The 14674-nt window shown below is 44.4% G+C and overlaps 1 protein-coding gene across 1 annotated transcript in view; it reads left to right on the top strand.

Annotated features, from left to right (window-relative positions):
• The window catches only part of LOC130344663 (uncharacterized), a 119070-nt gene that overhangs the window by 67299 nt on the left and 37097 nt on the right, over nucleotides 1-14674 (top strand). Inside the window, exon 8 of the mRNA XM_056554441.1 lies at nucleotides 6322-6636. Coding sequence (XP_056410416.1) covers nucleotides 6322-6636 — 315 coding nt within the window. The remainder of the gene's footprint in view (nucleotides 1-6321; nucleotides 6637-14674) is intronic.

The following is a 14674-nucleotide window of genomic DNA, read 5'->3' on the forward strand; positions in this document are numbered from 1 at the left end:
GCCAGCACAGGCTTCCAGTATCCGTATACACTACTATATACTACTATATACACCGCAGGAGAAATGCTAGCACAGGCTTCCAGTATACACTGCTATATACTACTATATACACCGCAGGAGAAATGCCAGCACAGGCTTCCAGTATCTCTATACACTGCTATATACTACTATATACACCGCAGGAGAAATGCCAGCACAGGCTTCCATTATCTCTATACACTGCTATATACTACTATATACACCGCAGAAGAAATGCCAGCACAGGCTTCCAGTATCTGTATACACTGCTATATACTACTATATACACCGCAGGAGAAATGCTAGCACAGGCTTCCAGTATCCGTATACACTGCTATATACTACTATATACACCGCAGGAGAAATGCCAGCACAGGCTTCCAGTATCCATATACACTGCTATATACTACTATATACAGCGCAGGAGAAATGCTAGCACAGGCTTCCAGTATCCGTATACACTGCTATATACTACTATATACACCGCAGGAGAAATGCCAGCACAGGCTTCCAGTATCTCTATACACTGCTATATACTACTATATACAGCGCAGGAGAAATGCTAGCACAGGCTTCCAGTATCCGTATACACTGCTATATACTACTATATACACCGCAGGAGAAATGCCAGCACAGGCTTCCAGTATCCATATACACTGCTATATACTACTATATACACCGCAGGAGAAATGCTAGCACAGGCTTCCAGTATACACTGCTATATACTACTATATACACCGCAGGAGAAATGCTAGCACAGGCTTCCAGTATCTGTATACACTGCTATATACTACTATATACACCGCAGGAGAAATGCTAGCACAGGCTTCCAGTATCCGTATACACTGCTATATACTACTATATACACCGCAGGAGAAATGCCAGCACAGGCTTCCAGTATCCATATACACTGCTATATACTACTATATACAGCGCAGGAGAAATGCTAGCACAGGCTTCCAGTATCCGTATACACTGCTATATACTACTATATACACCGCAGGAGAAATGCTAGCACAGGCTTCCAGTATCCGTATACACTACTATATACTACTATATACACCACAGGAGAAATGCCAGCACAGGCTTCCAGTATCTCTATACACTGCTATATACTACTATATACACCGCAGGAGAAATGCCAGCACAGGCTTCCAGTATCTCTATACACTGCTATATACTACTATATACACCGCAGGAGAAATGCCAGCACAGGCTTCCAGGATCTGTATACACTACTATATACACCGCAGGAGAAATGCTAGCACAGGCTTCCAGTATCTGTATACACTGCTATATACTACTATATACACCGCAGGAGAAATGCTAGCACAGGCTTCCAGTATACACTGCTATATACTACTATATACACCGCAGGAGAAATGCTAGCACAGGCTTCCAGTATACACTGCTATATACTACTATATACACCACAGGAGAAATGCTAGCACAGGCTTCCAGTATCCGTATACACTGCTATATACTACTATATACACCGCAGGAGAAATGCTAGCACAGGCTTCCAGTATCTGTATACACTGCTATATACTACTATATACACCGCAGGAGAAATACTAGCACAGGCTTCCAGTATCTCTATACACTGCTATATACTACTATGTACACCGCAGGAGAAATGCTAGCACAGGTTTCCAGTATCTCTATATACTGCTATATACACCGCAGGAGAAATGCCAGCACAGGCTTCCAGTATCTGTATACACTGCTATATACTACTATATACACCGCAGGAGAAATGCTAGCACAGGCTTCCAGTATCTGTATACACTTCTATATACTACTATATACACCGCAGGAGAAATGCTAGCACAGGCTTCCAGTATCTGTATACACTGCTATATACTACTATATACACCGCAGGAGAAATGCTAGCACAGGCTTCCAGTATACACTGCTATATACTACTATATACACCGCAGGAGAAATGCTAGCACAGGCTTCCAGTATCTGTATACACTGCTATATACTACTATATACACCGCAGGATAAATACTAGCACAGGCTTCCAGTATCCGTATACACTGCTATATACTACTATATACACCGCAGGAGAAATGCTAGCACAGGCTTCCAGTATCCGTATACACTGCTATATACTACTATATACACCGCAGGAGAAATGCTAGCACAGGCTTTCAGTATCTGTATACACTGCTATATACTACTATATACACCGCAGGAGAAATGCAGCACAGGCTTCCAGTATCTGTATACACTGCTATATACTACTATATACACCGCAGGAGAAATGCTAGCACAGGCTTCCAGTATCCGTATACACTGCTATATACTACTATATACACCGCAGGAGAAATGCTAGCACAGGCTTCCAGTATCTGTATACACTGCTATATACTACTATATACACCGCAGGAGAAATGCTAGCACAGGCTTCCAGTATCCGTATACACTGCTATATACTACTATATACACCGCAGGAGAAATGCTAGCACAGGCTTCCAGTATCTGTATACACTGCTATATACACCGCGGGAGAAATGCTAGCACAGGCTTCCAGTATCCATATACACTGCTATATACTACTATATACACTGCAGGAGAAATGCTAGCACAGGCATCCAGTATCCGTATACACTGCTATATACTACTATATACACAGCAGGAGTAATGCAGCACAGGCTTCCAGTATCCGTATACACTGCAATATACTACTATATACACCGCAGGAGAAATGCTAGCACAGGCTTCCAGTATCCGTATACACTGCTATATACTACTATATACACCGCAGGAGAAATGCTAGCACAGGCTTCCAGTATCTGTATACACTGCTATATACACCGCGGGAGAAATGCTAGCACAGGCTTCCAGTATCCATATACACTGCTATATACTACTATATACACTGCAGGAGAAATGCTAGCACAGGCATCCAGTATCCGTATACACTGCTATATACTACTATATACACCGCAGGAGAAATGCTAGCACAGGCTTCCAGTATCCTTATACACTGCTATATACTACTATATACACCGCAGGAGAAATGCTAGCACAGGCTTCCAGTATCTGTATACACTGCTATATACTACTATATACACCGCAGGAGAAATGCTAGCACAGGCTTCCAGTATCCGTATACACTGCTATATACTACTATATACACCGCAGGAGAAATGCTAGCACAGGCTTCCAGTATCCGTAGTTTCAGGTGCTGCACATCTCGTATCTTCACAACATAGACCATTACCTTCAGATGACCCTAAAGATAAAAGTCTAAGGGGGTCAGATTGGGAGACCTTGGGGGCCATTCAACTGGCCCACGACAACCAATCCACTTTCCAGGAAACTGTTCATCTAGGAATGCTCGGACCTGACACCCATAATGTGGTGGTCGCCATCTTGTCTGGAAAAACTCAGGGAACGTGCAACTTCAGGGCATAAAGAGGGAAACATATCATCATGGAGCAATTTCACATATCCAGTGGCCTTGAGGTTTCCATTGATGAAGAATGGCCCCACTATCTTTGTACCCCATATACCACACCAGACCATCAATGTTTGTGTTCCCACAGTCTTGGAGGGATCTATCCAATGTGGTTAGTGTCAGACCAATAGCGCTGGTTTTGTTTATTAACTTCACCATTCACATAAAAGTTTCCTCATCACTGAACAAAATCTTCTGTGTAAACTGAAGGGTCTGTTCCAATTTTTGTTTTGCCCATTCTGCAAATTCCGTGCGCCGATCTGGGTCATCCTCGCTGAGATGCTGCAGTAGCTGGAGTTTGTGCCATTTGTGAGTAGCTAATATGCGCCGAAGGGATGTCCGACTAATGCGGCTCTCCAGTGACATGCGGTGAGTGCTACGCTGTGGGCTCTTCTGAATGAAGCGAGGACAGCCACTGATGTTTCTTCATTAGTGACAGATTTCATGCGTCCACATTTTGGCAAATCCAACACTGAACCTCATGAAACTTAGCAAGCAGTTTGCTAACTGTAGCATGGGAGATGGGTGGTCTCGTAGGGTGTCTTGCATTGAAATCTGCTGCAATGACCCGGTTACTGCGTTCACCATACATCAACACCATTTCTATCCGCTTCTCACGTTTTAACTTTGTCGACATGTCAATGGCTGTAAACAAAGAGATACTTGTAAATAACTCATGAAAGAATAAAGTTACATTAAAACCAAGCACACCAGCGTTTTTCTTGTGAAATTCCCAATAAGTTTGATGTGTCACATGACCCTCTTGCTATTGAAAAAACAAAAGTTGGATTCAAAATGGCCGAGTTCAAAATGGCCACCATGGTCACCACCCATCTTGAAAAGTTTCCCCCCTCACATATAGTAATGTGCCACAAACAGGAAGTTAATCTCAACAACCCAGTGGCGTACCAAGGGGGGGTCGGGGGCGGCCCGCCCCGGGTGCCACTCACAAGGGGGGTGCCAGGGGCGGACTGACCCGCTGCCGCCACTACTGAGGACAGTGCTACCTTCTCCTGTATGCGCAATACACACACATACAGGAGAAGGCATCCCCTCTGTGTGAGCCACATCTGTAGCTTACACAGGAGACGTGACCTCTGCCCCCACGCAGCACAGGCACCGATGACGTCACTCATCGGCGCCTGTACTGTGGAGGGGAGAAGACACGGGCCCCTGCTGCTGAGGAGATCGCTGCGTGGGACATCAGGTGAGCATCATTTTTTTTTAACCCTGCCTATTCCTAAGGGGGGGGGGGGTGAAGGTTTGCGTATACCTATGGGGAAGGGAGGGGGGGGGGGAGGTCTGCATATACCTATGGGAAAGGGAGGGAGGGGGGGTGTAGTTCTACATATACCTATGGGAAAGAGGGGGAGGGGTAACTCTGCATATACCTATAGGAATAAGAGGTGGAGATAGCTCTGCATATACCTATGGGAAAGAGGGGGGGGTTTAACTCTGCATTTGCCTATGGGAAAGAGGGGGGGGTGTAGCTTTGCATATACCTATGGGAAAGAGGGGGGTGTAACTCTGCATATACCTATGGGAAAGAGGGGGGTGTAACTCTGCATATACCTATGGGAAAGAGGGGGGGTGTAGCGTAGCTCTGCATATACCTATGGGAAAGAGGGGGGGGTGTAGCTCTGCATATACATATGGGAAAGAGGTGGGGGTGTAACTCTGCATATACCTATGGGAAAGAGGGGGTTACCTGGCTACCTACCTACCTTCCCTTTTACTGTGCAGGACACCAAGGAGGGCATTATTACAGTTTGTGGGTCTATAGATGGGAAGATTGTGTATAGGAGGGGAGGGCTCTGAAAAAATGCAGAGTCTGACATGTTTTTCCTGCAGATGTTAAGAGATCCACATGGCGGTCTTATCCGGATGGAGAAGAAAAGGAAAGAGGACGCCGCTGATCAGAAAAGACGTAATTGTGAGTCCCAAAATGTAATTGTAATCACTTATAATGGTATACACATCCTGTGTACAGCTGATATCTACCGCCATATGGTCCTGTATATAATCACTTATATGGTATACACATCCTGTGTACAGCTGATATCTACCGCCATATGGTCCTGTATATAATCACTTATATGGTATACACATCCTGTGTACAGCTACCGCCATATGGTCCTGTATATAATCACTTATATTGTATACAGATCCTTTATAGTATACTGGTCTGTGTATAGTGGTTTTATTTAGTACAGTATGGCGGTATTATCCAGTTATTGTGTGGTGGTATATATTTACTCCTTGTATACCAGTATTATTGGTCATGGAAATTTACCTACGTTAAAGTGTTTCTTACATATATACATATTTGTTTATTGTGTGTGGGATTTGGGTGGAATAGAGGCATGGCAGAAGATTGACAAGCTGCAGAGACTAGCAGTGGCCCTTGCCTTTTCTTTGGTCCGGGGGGCCCGAGTGTTGTCAGCCCCTGGGGGGAGGGGAGGGAGGGGGTGTAATTAAGGGGGGGGGGGAAGGAGGGGGTGTAATTAAGTGGGGGAGGGGTGTAATTAAGGCGGGAGGGGGTGTAATTAAGGGGGGGTGCGTGTGTGTGTGTGTGGGGGGGGGGCTGCCAAACATAGGGTTCAGCCCCGGATGCCAAATGCTCTAGGTACGCCCCTGCACCAATCATTCCCATTTTATTAAGGTGTATCCATATAAATGGCCCACCCTGTATTATCTAGTGGTCTTGATACAGCTATACCCCAGTATATTGTCTTAGTACAACCCCTGATCGGGTCACTATCACAACAGCAACCACAACAACAGTACACACGTTTTCTCCTCTTTTATGTATAATGGTATTTTGTTTCTTGCAGTTTCTGAGCCCACGGTCTCTGAGATTCGTTGTGATCCTCCATCTCCTGAGTGTAATAAGACGGTCACCTTATCCTGTCATGTCAGTGATTTGTGCTATGACAAATCTATAGCGGTGATTTGGCATAAGGGTATTAATCGGATACATGAAAACATGTGCAGAAAGTCTATTCATGAAGATCCGGAGTCTGGGACGTTCCAGGGAACCATAGAGTTGCACTTTGATGCAGATTATAGATGTCATGAGGAGGAATACCGTATGGAGCTGAATCACAGCGGGAAGACTATTGTAAGAAAATATAAACTGATCCTGAAAGGTAAATATCAGATGTACTGGGAATGAACTGGTCTTTGTGTTTTATGCTATTCATATCCGCACCGCACTCCATTTATATGAAATTGATTGTATAATATAATCTGTGGCCATCCATGATGAGGGTTGTAATCCTTGATGGGTTTACTGTGATTGGCACCCGCAGTACTGGAGTCCGGGCTGTGACTCTGATGAAAATCTGTAACGTTTTGTATGTTCTCCACAAGTTTTTCTGTGGAGGAAATCATAGAACCGGGAATAACCAGATAAAAGCCGCAAAAGTATAGACAGAAAAACTCATTGCCAAAAAGAGTTACACTAACCCCAAATGGTCTTCAACTATATGGTTAGGAAAAAACAAATATATTAAACATAATGAAATGCCAGGTAAAAAACAAATATAAGGTAAACTCCCCCTGTACAGGTCACCTTACTAAAAATACAAAAATACCTGTAAAATACAAATAGAAGGTAAACTCTCCCATACAGGTCACCTGTCTAACCCAGGAAAAAGTGCAGTGCCGCCTAAAATAATCACAATAGACAAATCACCAGGTCCAGATGGCATTCACCCCCACGTTCTAAGGGAGTAAAGTGACGTTATAGACAAATCACCAGGTCCAGATGTCAATCACCCCCACGTTCTAAGTGAGTAAAGTGACGTTATAGACAAATCACCAGGTCCAGATGGCATTCACCCCCACGTTCTAAGGGAGTAAAGTGACGTTATAGACAAATCACCAGGTCCAGATGGCATTCACCCCCACGTTCTAAGGGAGTAAAGTGACGTTATAGACAAATCACCAGGTCCAGATGGCAATCACCCCCACGTTCTAAGGGAGTAAAGTGACGTTATAGACAAATCACCAGGTCCAGATGGCATTCACCCCCGTGTTCTAAGGGAGTAAAGTGACGTTATAGACAAATCACCAGGTCCAGATGTCAATCACCCCCGTGTTCTAAGGGAGTAAAGTGACGTTATAGACAAATCACCAGGTCCAGATGGCAATCACCCCCACGTTCTAAGGGAGTAAAGTGACGTTATAGACAAATCACCAGGTCCAGATGTCAATCACCCCCGTGTTCTAAGGGAGTAAAGTGACGTTATAGACAAATCACCAGGTCCAGATGGCAATCACCCCCACGTTCTAAGGGAGTAAAGTGACGTTATAGACAAATCACCAGGTCCAGATGTCAATCACCCACACGTTCTAAGGGAGTAAAGTGACGTTATAGACAAATCACCAGGTCCAGATGGCAATCACCCCCACGTTCTAAGGGAGTAAAGTGACGTTATAGACAAATCACCAGGTCCAGATGTCAATCACCCCCACGTTCTAAGGGAGTAAAGTGACGTTATAGACAAATCACCAGGTCCAGATGGCAATCACCCCCACGTTCTAAGGGAGTAAAGTGACGTTATAGACAAATCACCAGGTCCAGATGTCAATCACCCCCACGTTCTAAGGGAGTAAAGTGACGTTATAGACAAATCACCAGGTCCAGATGGCATTCACCCCCACGTTCTAAGGGAGTAAAGTGACGTTATAGACAAATCACCAGGTCCAGATGGCAATCACCCCCATGTTCTAAGGGAGTAAAGTGACGTTATAGACAAATCACCAGGTCCAGATGGCATTCACCCTCACGTTCTAAGGGAGTAAAGTGACGTTATAGACAAATCACCAGGTCCAGATGGCATTCACCCCCACGTTCTAAGGGAGTAAAGTGACGTTATGGACAAATCACCAGGTCCAGATGTCAATCACCCCCACGTTCTAAGGGAGTAAAGTGACGTTATAGACAAATCACCAGGTCCAGATTGCAATCACCCACACGTTCTAAGGGAGTAAAGTGACGTTATAGACAAATCACCAGGTCCAGATGGCATTCACCCTCACGTTCTAAGGGAGTAAAGTGACGTTATAGACAAATCACCAGGTCCAGATGGCATTCACCCCCACGTTCTAAGGGAGTAAAGTGACGTTATAGACAAATCACAAGGTCCAGATGGCATTCACCCCCACGTTCTAAGGGAGTAAAGTGACGTTATAGACAAATCACCAGGTCCAGATGGCATTCACCCCCACGTTCTAAGGGAGTAAAGTGACGTTATAGACAAATCACCAGGTCCAGATGTCAATCACCCCCACGTTCTAAGGGAGTAAAGTGACGTTATAGACAAATCACCAGGTCCAGATGGCAATCACCCCCATGTTCTAAGGGAGTAAAGTGACGTTATAGACAAATTACTAGGTCCAAATGGCATTCACCCCCACGTTCTAAGGGAGTAAAGTGACGTTATAGACAAATCACCAGGTCCAGATGTCAATCACCCCCACGTTCTAAGGGAGTAAAGTGACGTTATAGACAAATCACCAGGTCCAGATGTCAATCACCCCCACGTTCTAAGGGAGTAAAGAGACGTTATAGACAAATTACTAGGAAAAAACAAATATATTAAACATAATGAAATGCCAGGTAAAAAACAAATATAAGGTAAACTCCCCCGTACAGGTCACCTTACTAAAAATACAAAAATACCTGTAAAATACAAATAGAAGGTAAACTCTCCCATACAGGTCACCTGTCTAACCCAGGAAAGTGCAGTGCCGCCTAAAATAATCACAATAGACAAATCACCAGGTCCAGATGTCAATCACCCCCACGTTCTAAGGGAGTAAAGTGACGTTATAGACAAATTACTAGGTCCAAATGGCATTCACTCTGTAACAGACCCCTATATCTAATATAAAAAATAAATAAAAAAAATGTATTATTTTCAAACTAAAAACAAAGAGAACAAGTGCAAGAAATCTCCAGGTAGCCACGACAGTGAATGCCCAGGAAGCAGAAATACATCATACTTCAAATCAGGGAATAGCCACAAGTCAATAGATGTAGCAAAAACAGCATGCGTAAAAAAACAGTTCAACAGAAGTGGTAAAACAACAGAAATTGGAACAGACACCTTGCAACCCCGAAGTAGAACCGGCCCAGACAAGACAAACATCCACACCCACACATCAGTCATATGACACCATCCCCCCCCCTGCCGCCACCTAAGAATAAACACACAGTACTAGATTAAACTAACTGAGGCATTCGTCCAGGGGAATCAGTCGAGGCCTCAAGGACCAGCGAAGGCATCCAAACCTTATCAAACTTCTTTGGGCACTTTGACTTAGATAGGGGATGTAAGGAAAGAGGGAGTGACTTAAAAGTTAACTTCTAATAGTTATGCAGCTAAGACACATATATAGTAAGTGCAGAAATACTGGTAATTGGCCAGGGATGCTGATCCCAGTGCCAAAAAAAAAAGAAGACGTAAATGATACACACAGATACAAGTCAAACTGGAATCCACCACACAATGACCCTATTCACACTGTGATTATCAAAGCCTGGATCAATATGGTGTAATATCTACCATACCCTGCCCAACGCGTTTCAGTCAACTAATGGTGACCTCATCAGGGGCTATATAAAGTTCTGTGCACTTGTACACTCATCCGCCAAATTTCACTAATAGACGTCATGAAAGAAGGGGCAAATCATAATATGAGACCGCCGATAGAGTTGCGGTCTCATAGACAGTATTGCAACTCTGTGGAGTCAATAGAAACAGTATTCAGGGTACATCCAGTGGTTCCTGCAAAGTAAAACAAACATACATTACACTATCAGCCCGAGGTCATTGCTGGGGGTAATGCCTGTTGGAAGAAAGGACGGCTCACTTACATATCCGGCGTCCTGACTATCTCCATGTGTGCGCCCGCAGTGGCGGGGAGCCGTGCAGTACTTGCGGCTGCCAGCACACATGTGAGAACATAGTGGCGTCTGTCATCATATCTGCTTCCGGGTACAGTGGGCGGCGCCACGCGGACACTGCCTCGACCAACCCTGACGCTCGGATCAGGAGGCAGATACGCTCACTGGGGGACATGTATCAAAGATTTTACCCCTGTTTTGTGTGTATTTTTTTTGCGCAAGCCCTTTTTTTTGCGCATTTTTTGGCACAGGTTTTGGTAGAGCATGTCCTCCAGATGTGGCCTAATCAGGGTACCTTGGAGTGACATCTATAGTACACATGGATTTATTAACTGCGTACTTTTCCTTTACACCAAAAATTTTGCCGCAAGAGCTGTTTTTTTGGGGCAAATATAAGCCATCTTGGACTTAACGTAGCGAGATGCTCTAAATCATCGATTCTATTTTCCAAAGAGTGGATTGAGGAGATTACTATATTAACCCGCAATTTATGAAGCTCATTGCACTTGATTGATAAATTTAGCGCTTCTGCACATAATTTAGAATTCGGGAAAAGGGGTAAAATGCTTCTACCATACACAAATAATGATACATGTCCCCCACTGAGGATACCATCTCGTGCAGCGGAGGTGCAGCCAGTTAACTCCCACTGTCCCGGAACACATATTATATTAGTGCATGATAGCATATAGAAAGGGAATGGCTTTAGAGGTCTAAAGCCTAATGTATTCCATGATGCTGGCTGAGGATAATGGGTGCATAAACATGGTTTGGGACACTGGGTATATTGAATAAAATGTGAATACAGTAGAATAAACTAATCTACATAAATTGGGTATCTTTGTAACCGTATGGGCTTATAGCATAAAGATACAGTCTACAGGGTGGGCCATTTATATGGATACACCTTAATAAAATGGGAATGGTAATGTCCGGTGGGAATGGCTATGGATGGTACTCCAACACATGGGGTTCAGGGGTCCCTTCCTACATTATTTACAAGCTCTTTACTCTACACCAAGAGCGCGGATACACACCACTGGCTTCCTTTCACCCACTTTCACACCACAAAAGGGAACACGCCAGGGCTGTCCTCTCTTCCCCCTGCTTTTTAATCTGGCTATTGAACCCTTGTCGCAAATGCTGTATTCCCTCAGGGACCAGTTCGGGGTGGAGCTGGGGGGACAGAGGATCAGACATATATTGTTTGCCGACAACCTATTGCTATACCTAGACAATCCAAGGGGGGCATGGAGATAGTCTTCGCTGAACTGGAGGCTTTTGGGGAGATTTCTGGCTTTCAAGTCAACACTGACAAGAGCGTCCTCTTAGACTTATCCCCACCTCATGCCGCACTTCATAGTTCGGATTTATCAAGGAGGGTACATTTGAGTCGAACGTCATTTAAATACCTGGGCATTTGGGTGGGTCGGACACGATCATCCTTATATGCGTTAAACTATCCCCCGTTGATACGTAAGACAGAGGGCGAACTTAGCAGATGGATGACGCTCCCTCTACCCCTTTTGGCGAGATGCCATCTAATTAAGATGCTGAGTTTTTTGAAGGTGTTATACCCCATGCAAACGATCCCAATCTTGCTCAGTCGTGCAGATCTTCAATCTCTAACTTCCTCCTTTACTAGGTTTATCTGGGCTGGTAAGAGGCCTAGGATTGCCCTGACTAAATTAATGCTCCCAAGAGAGAAGGGCGGGGTTGGATTTCCGGACATTCGGCATTATAACTTAGCATGCCTCTTTCGGCACTGTATTGATTGGCTAAGGGGAGACTCCTGGTATTCGAATGTTCGTCTGGAGGGAGGGGTGGTGGCTCCTTGGACTCTCTCGGCGCTGCTCCATGCAAAATTTGCCTCTCTACCCGGTAATATCAAAAAGAGACTCCTTTTCAGAGATACAATAGGGGCCTGGAAGCGCTGCAGAGAGCTAATGGGCCTGTCTTATTCCATTAGTAAGCATATGCCGCTGTGGAACATGCCAGGATTCCCAATGGGAAGATCTAATAGTATGTTTAATAGTTGGAAGGGTAAGGGCATAACAAGGGTGCAACATTTACTACACGCAACCGAACCTCGTTATCTACTATTTCCTGAACTCACTGAACAATTTAGATTGGAGGGAGGCCACTACTTGCCTTACTGCCAGATAATGGCTTTTCTGCGCCCACGCCTTTACAACCTGTCTAGGGAACATGCCCATACTTCTTTTGATAGCTTCATTACCACCGACGATCCATGTCATACTCTGTAGGGTCTATATAGATATTTGGTGCGGAAAGGGAGTTGGACAGGGCAGTCAGCCTTATTTCTGTTTTGGGAGAGGAAGCTGGCAGAGACTGATTTAACGGTTCCTATTTTGGAAGGCTGGGCGAAGTTACGCAAGGCTGTTACGAATGAGGGGCGGAGGGAGACACAGTTCAAGATTATGCACCATGCCACATATGGTTTTACCCTACCCAGGACAGATGTCAAACCAGATAGGTTGGAGCATTGCCCAAATTGTGGGGAATTCAAGACTGACCTCTATCATGGACTATGGACTTGTAGTGTGACTCAAAGGTTTTGGAAGACAGTTGTATGTCCCTTGATGCGGAGACTTCAGTTGTACTTCCCTCTCTCTCCCAAACTGGTGGTTCTCCACGAGTCGCCTGATGACACGACGACTCCCCTGATACTACACACGCTTCTATTGGTGTCTAAACAATGTTTATTGTCGCATTGGCTTTCCCGAACCATGCCAACTGAAACGGATGTCATCTCACAGATGACACACTATATGCACATGGATCGTATTGAGCTAGTTAGGACGAAGGAGAAATCGGCCAAGAGCTTTTTTAGGAAATGGGGTTCCTACATCACTACTTTTCTATCTGACGAAGACATTATCAATGTAGTGAAGCCATTTAGAGACACGGTGTGGTACTTAATGAAAGATTTGGCGGGGGACTTGGGGAGACTGAGATTACCAGACTGACATAAGGTGGTCTAGAGATGCATGTAGGGTTGGTCAGTGATGGACCCTTGGTCTCCGGGGTGCAACTCTCAAACTGGAACAGGATCTCATATATTCCTCTTCTCACTAGCTCTGTAGTTACTCGAGATATTGGGTGTATTGACGTGTGTTTACTCGGCTGCTTTTCTCTTGTTGCATGAAGTTTTCTTTTGCACTATCCCATTGGGGGAGGGGGGGGGGGGGGGGGGGAGGGGTGTGGTGAGCCTGAACCGGGGTTTGTTTATCCTGAATATTTTCCTTGTTACTTTGTATACTGTTTTATGCTTTCATATTCATTTCCGACATACTGATGCCAGATTCAGGGTATGCCCTGAGGCAAATGTTTGTAACTTTTCTAAAAATGAGGAAAAAAGCACAATAAAATCCTGTTTAAAAAAAAAAAAAATGGGAATGGTTGGGGATATTAACTTCCTGTTTGTGGCACATTAGTATATGTGAGGGGGGAAACTTTTCAAGATGGGTGGTGATCATGGCGGCCATTTTGAATCCAACTTTTGTTTTTTCAATAGGAAGAGGATCATGTGACACATCAACCTTATTGGAAATTTCACAAGAAAAACAATGATGTGTTTGGTTTTAACGTAACTTTATTCTTTCCTGAGTTATTTACAAGTTTCTGACCACTTATAAAATGTGTTCAATGTGCTGCCCATTGTGTTGGATTGTCAATGCAACCCTCTTCTCTATATACTGCTATATACTACTATATACACCGCAGGAGAAATGCCAGCACAGGCTTCCAGTATCTGTATATACTACTATATACACCGCAGGAGAAATGCTAGCACAGGCTTCCAGTATCCGTATACACTGCTATATACTACTATATACACCGCAGGAGAAATGCTAGCACAGGCTTCCAGTATCCGTATACACTGCTATATACTACTATATACACCGCAGGAGAAATGCTAGCACAGGCTTCCAGTATCTCTATACACTGCTATATACTACTATATACACCGCAGGATAAATACTAGCACAGGCTTCCAGTATACACTGCTATATACTACTATATACACTGCAGGAGAAATGCTAGCACAGGCTTCCAGTATCCGTATACACTACTATATACTACTATATACACCGCAGGAGAAATACTAGCACAGGCTTCCAGTATACACTGCTATATACTACTATATACACCGCAGGAGAAATGCTAGCACAGGCTTCCAGTATCCGTATACACTGCTATATACTACTATATACACCGCAGGAGAAATGCCAGCACAGGCTTCCAGT

This window comes from Hyla sarda, unplaced genomic scaffold (genome assembly GCF_029499605.1).
Source record: "Hyla sarda isolate aHylSar1 unplaced genomic scaffold, aHylSar1.hap1 scaffold_724, whole genome shotgun sequence".
NCBI classification, from domain to species: Eukaryota; Metazoa; Chordata; class Amphibia; order Anura; family Hylidae; genus Hyla; species Hyla sarda.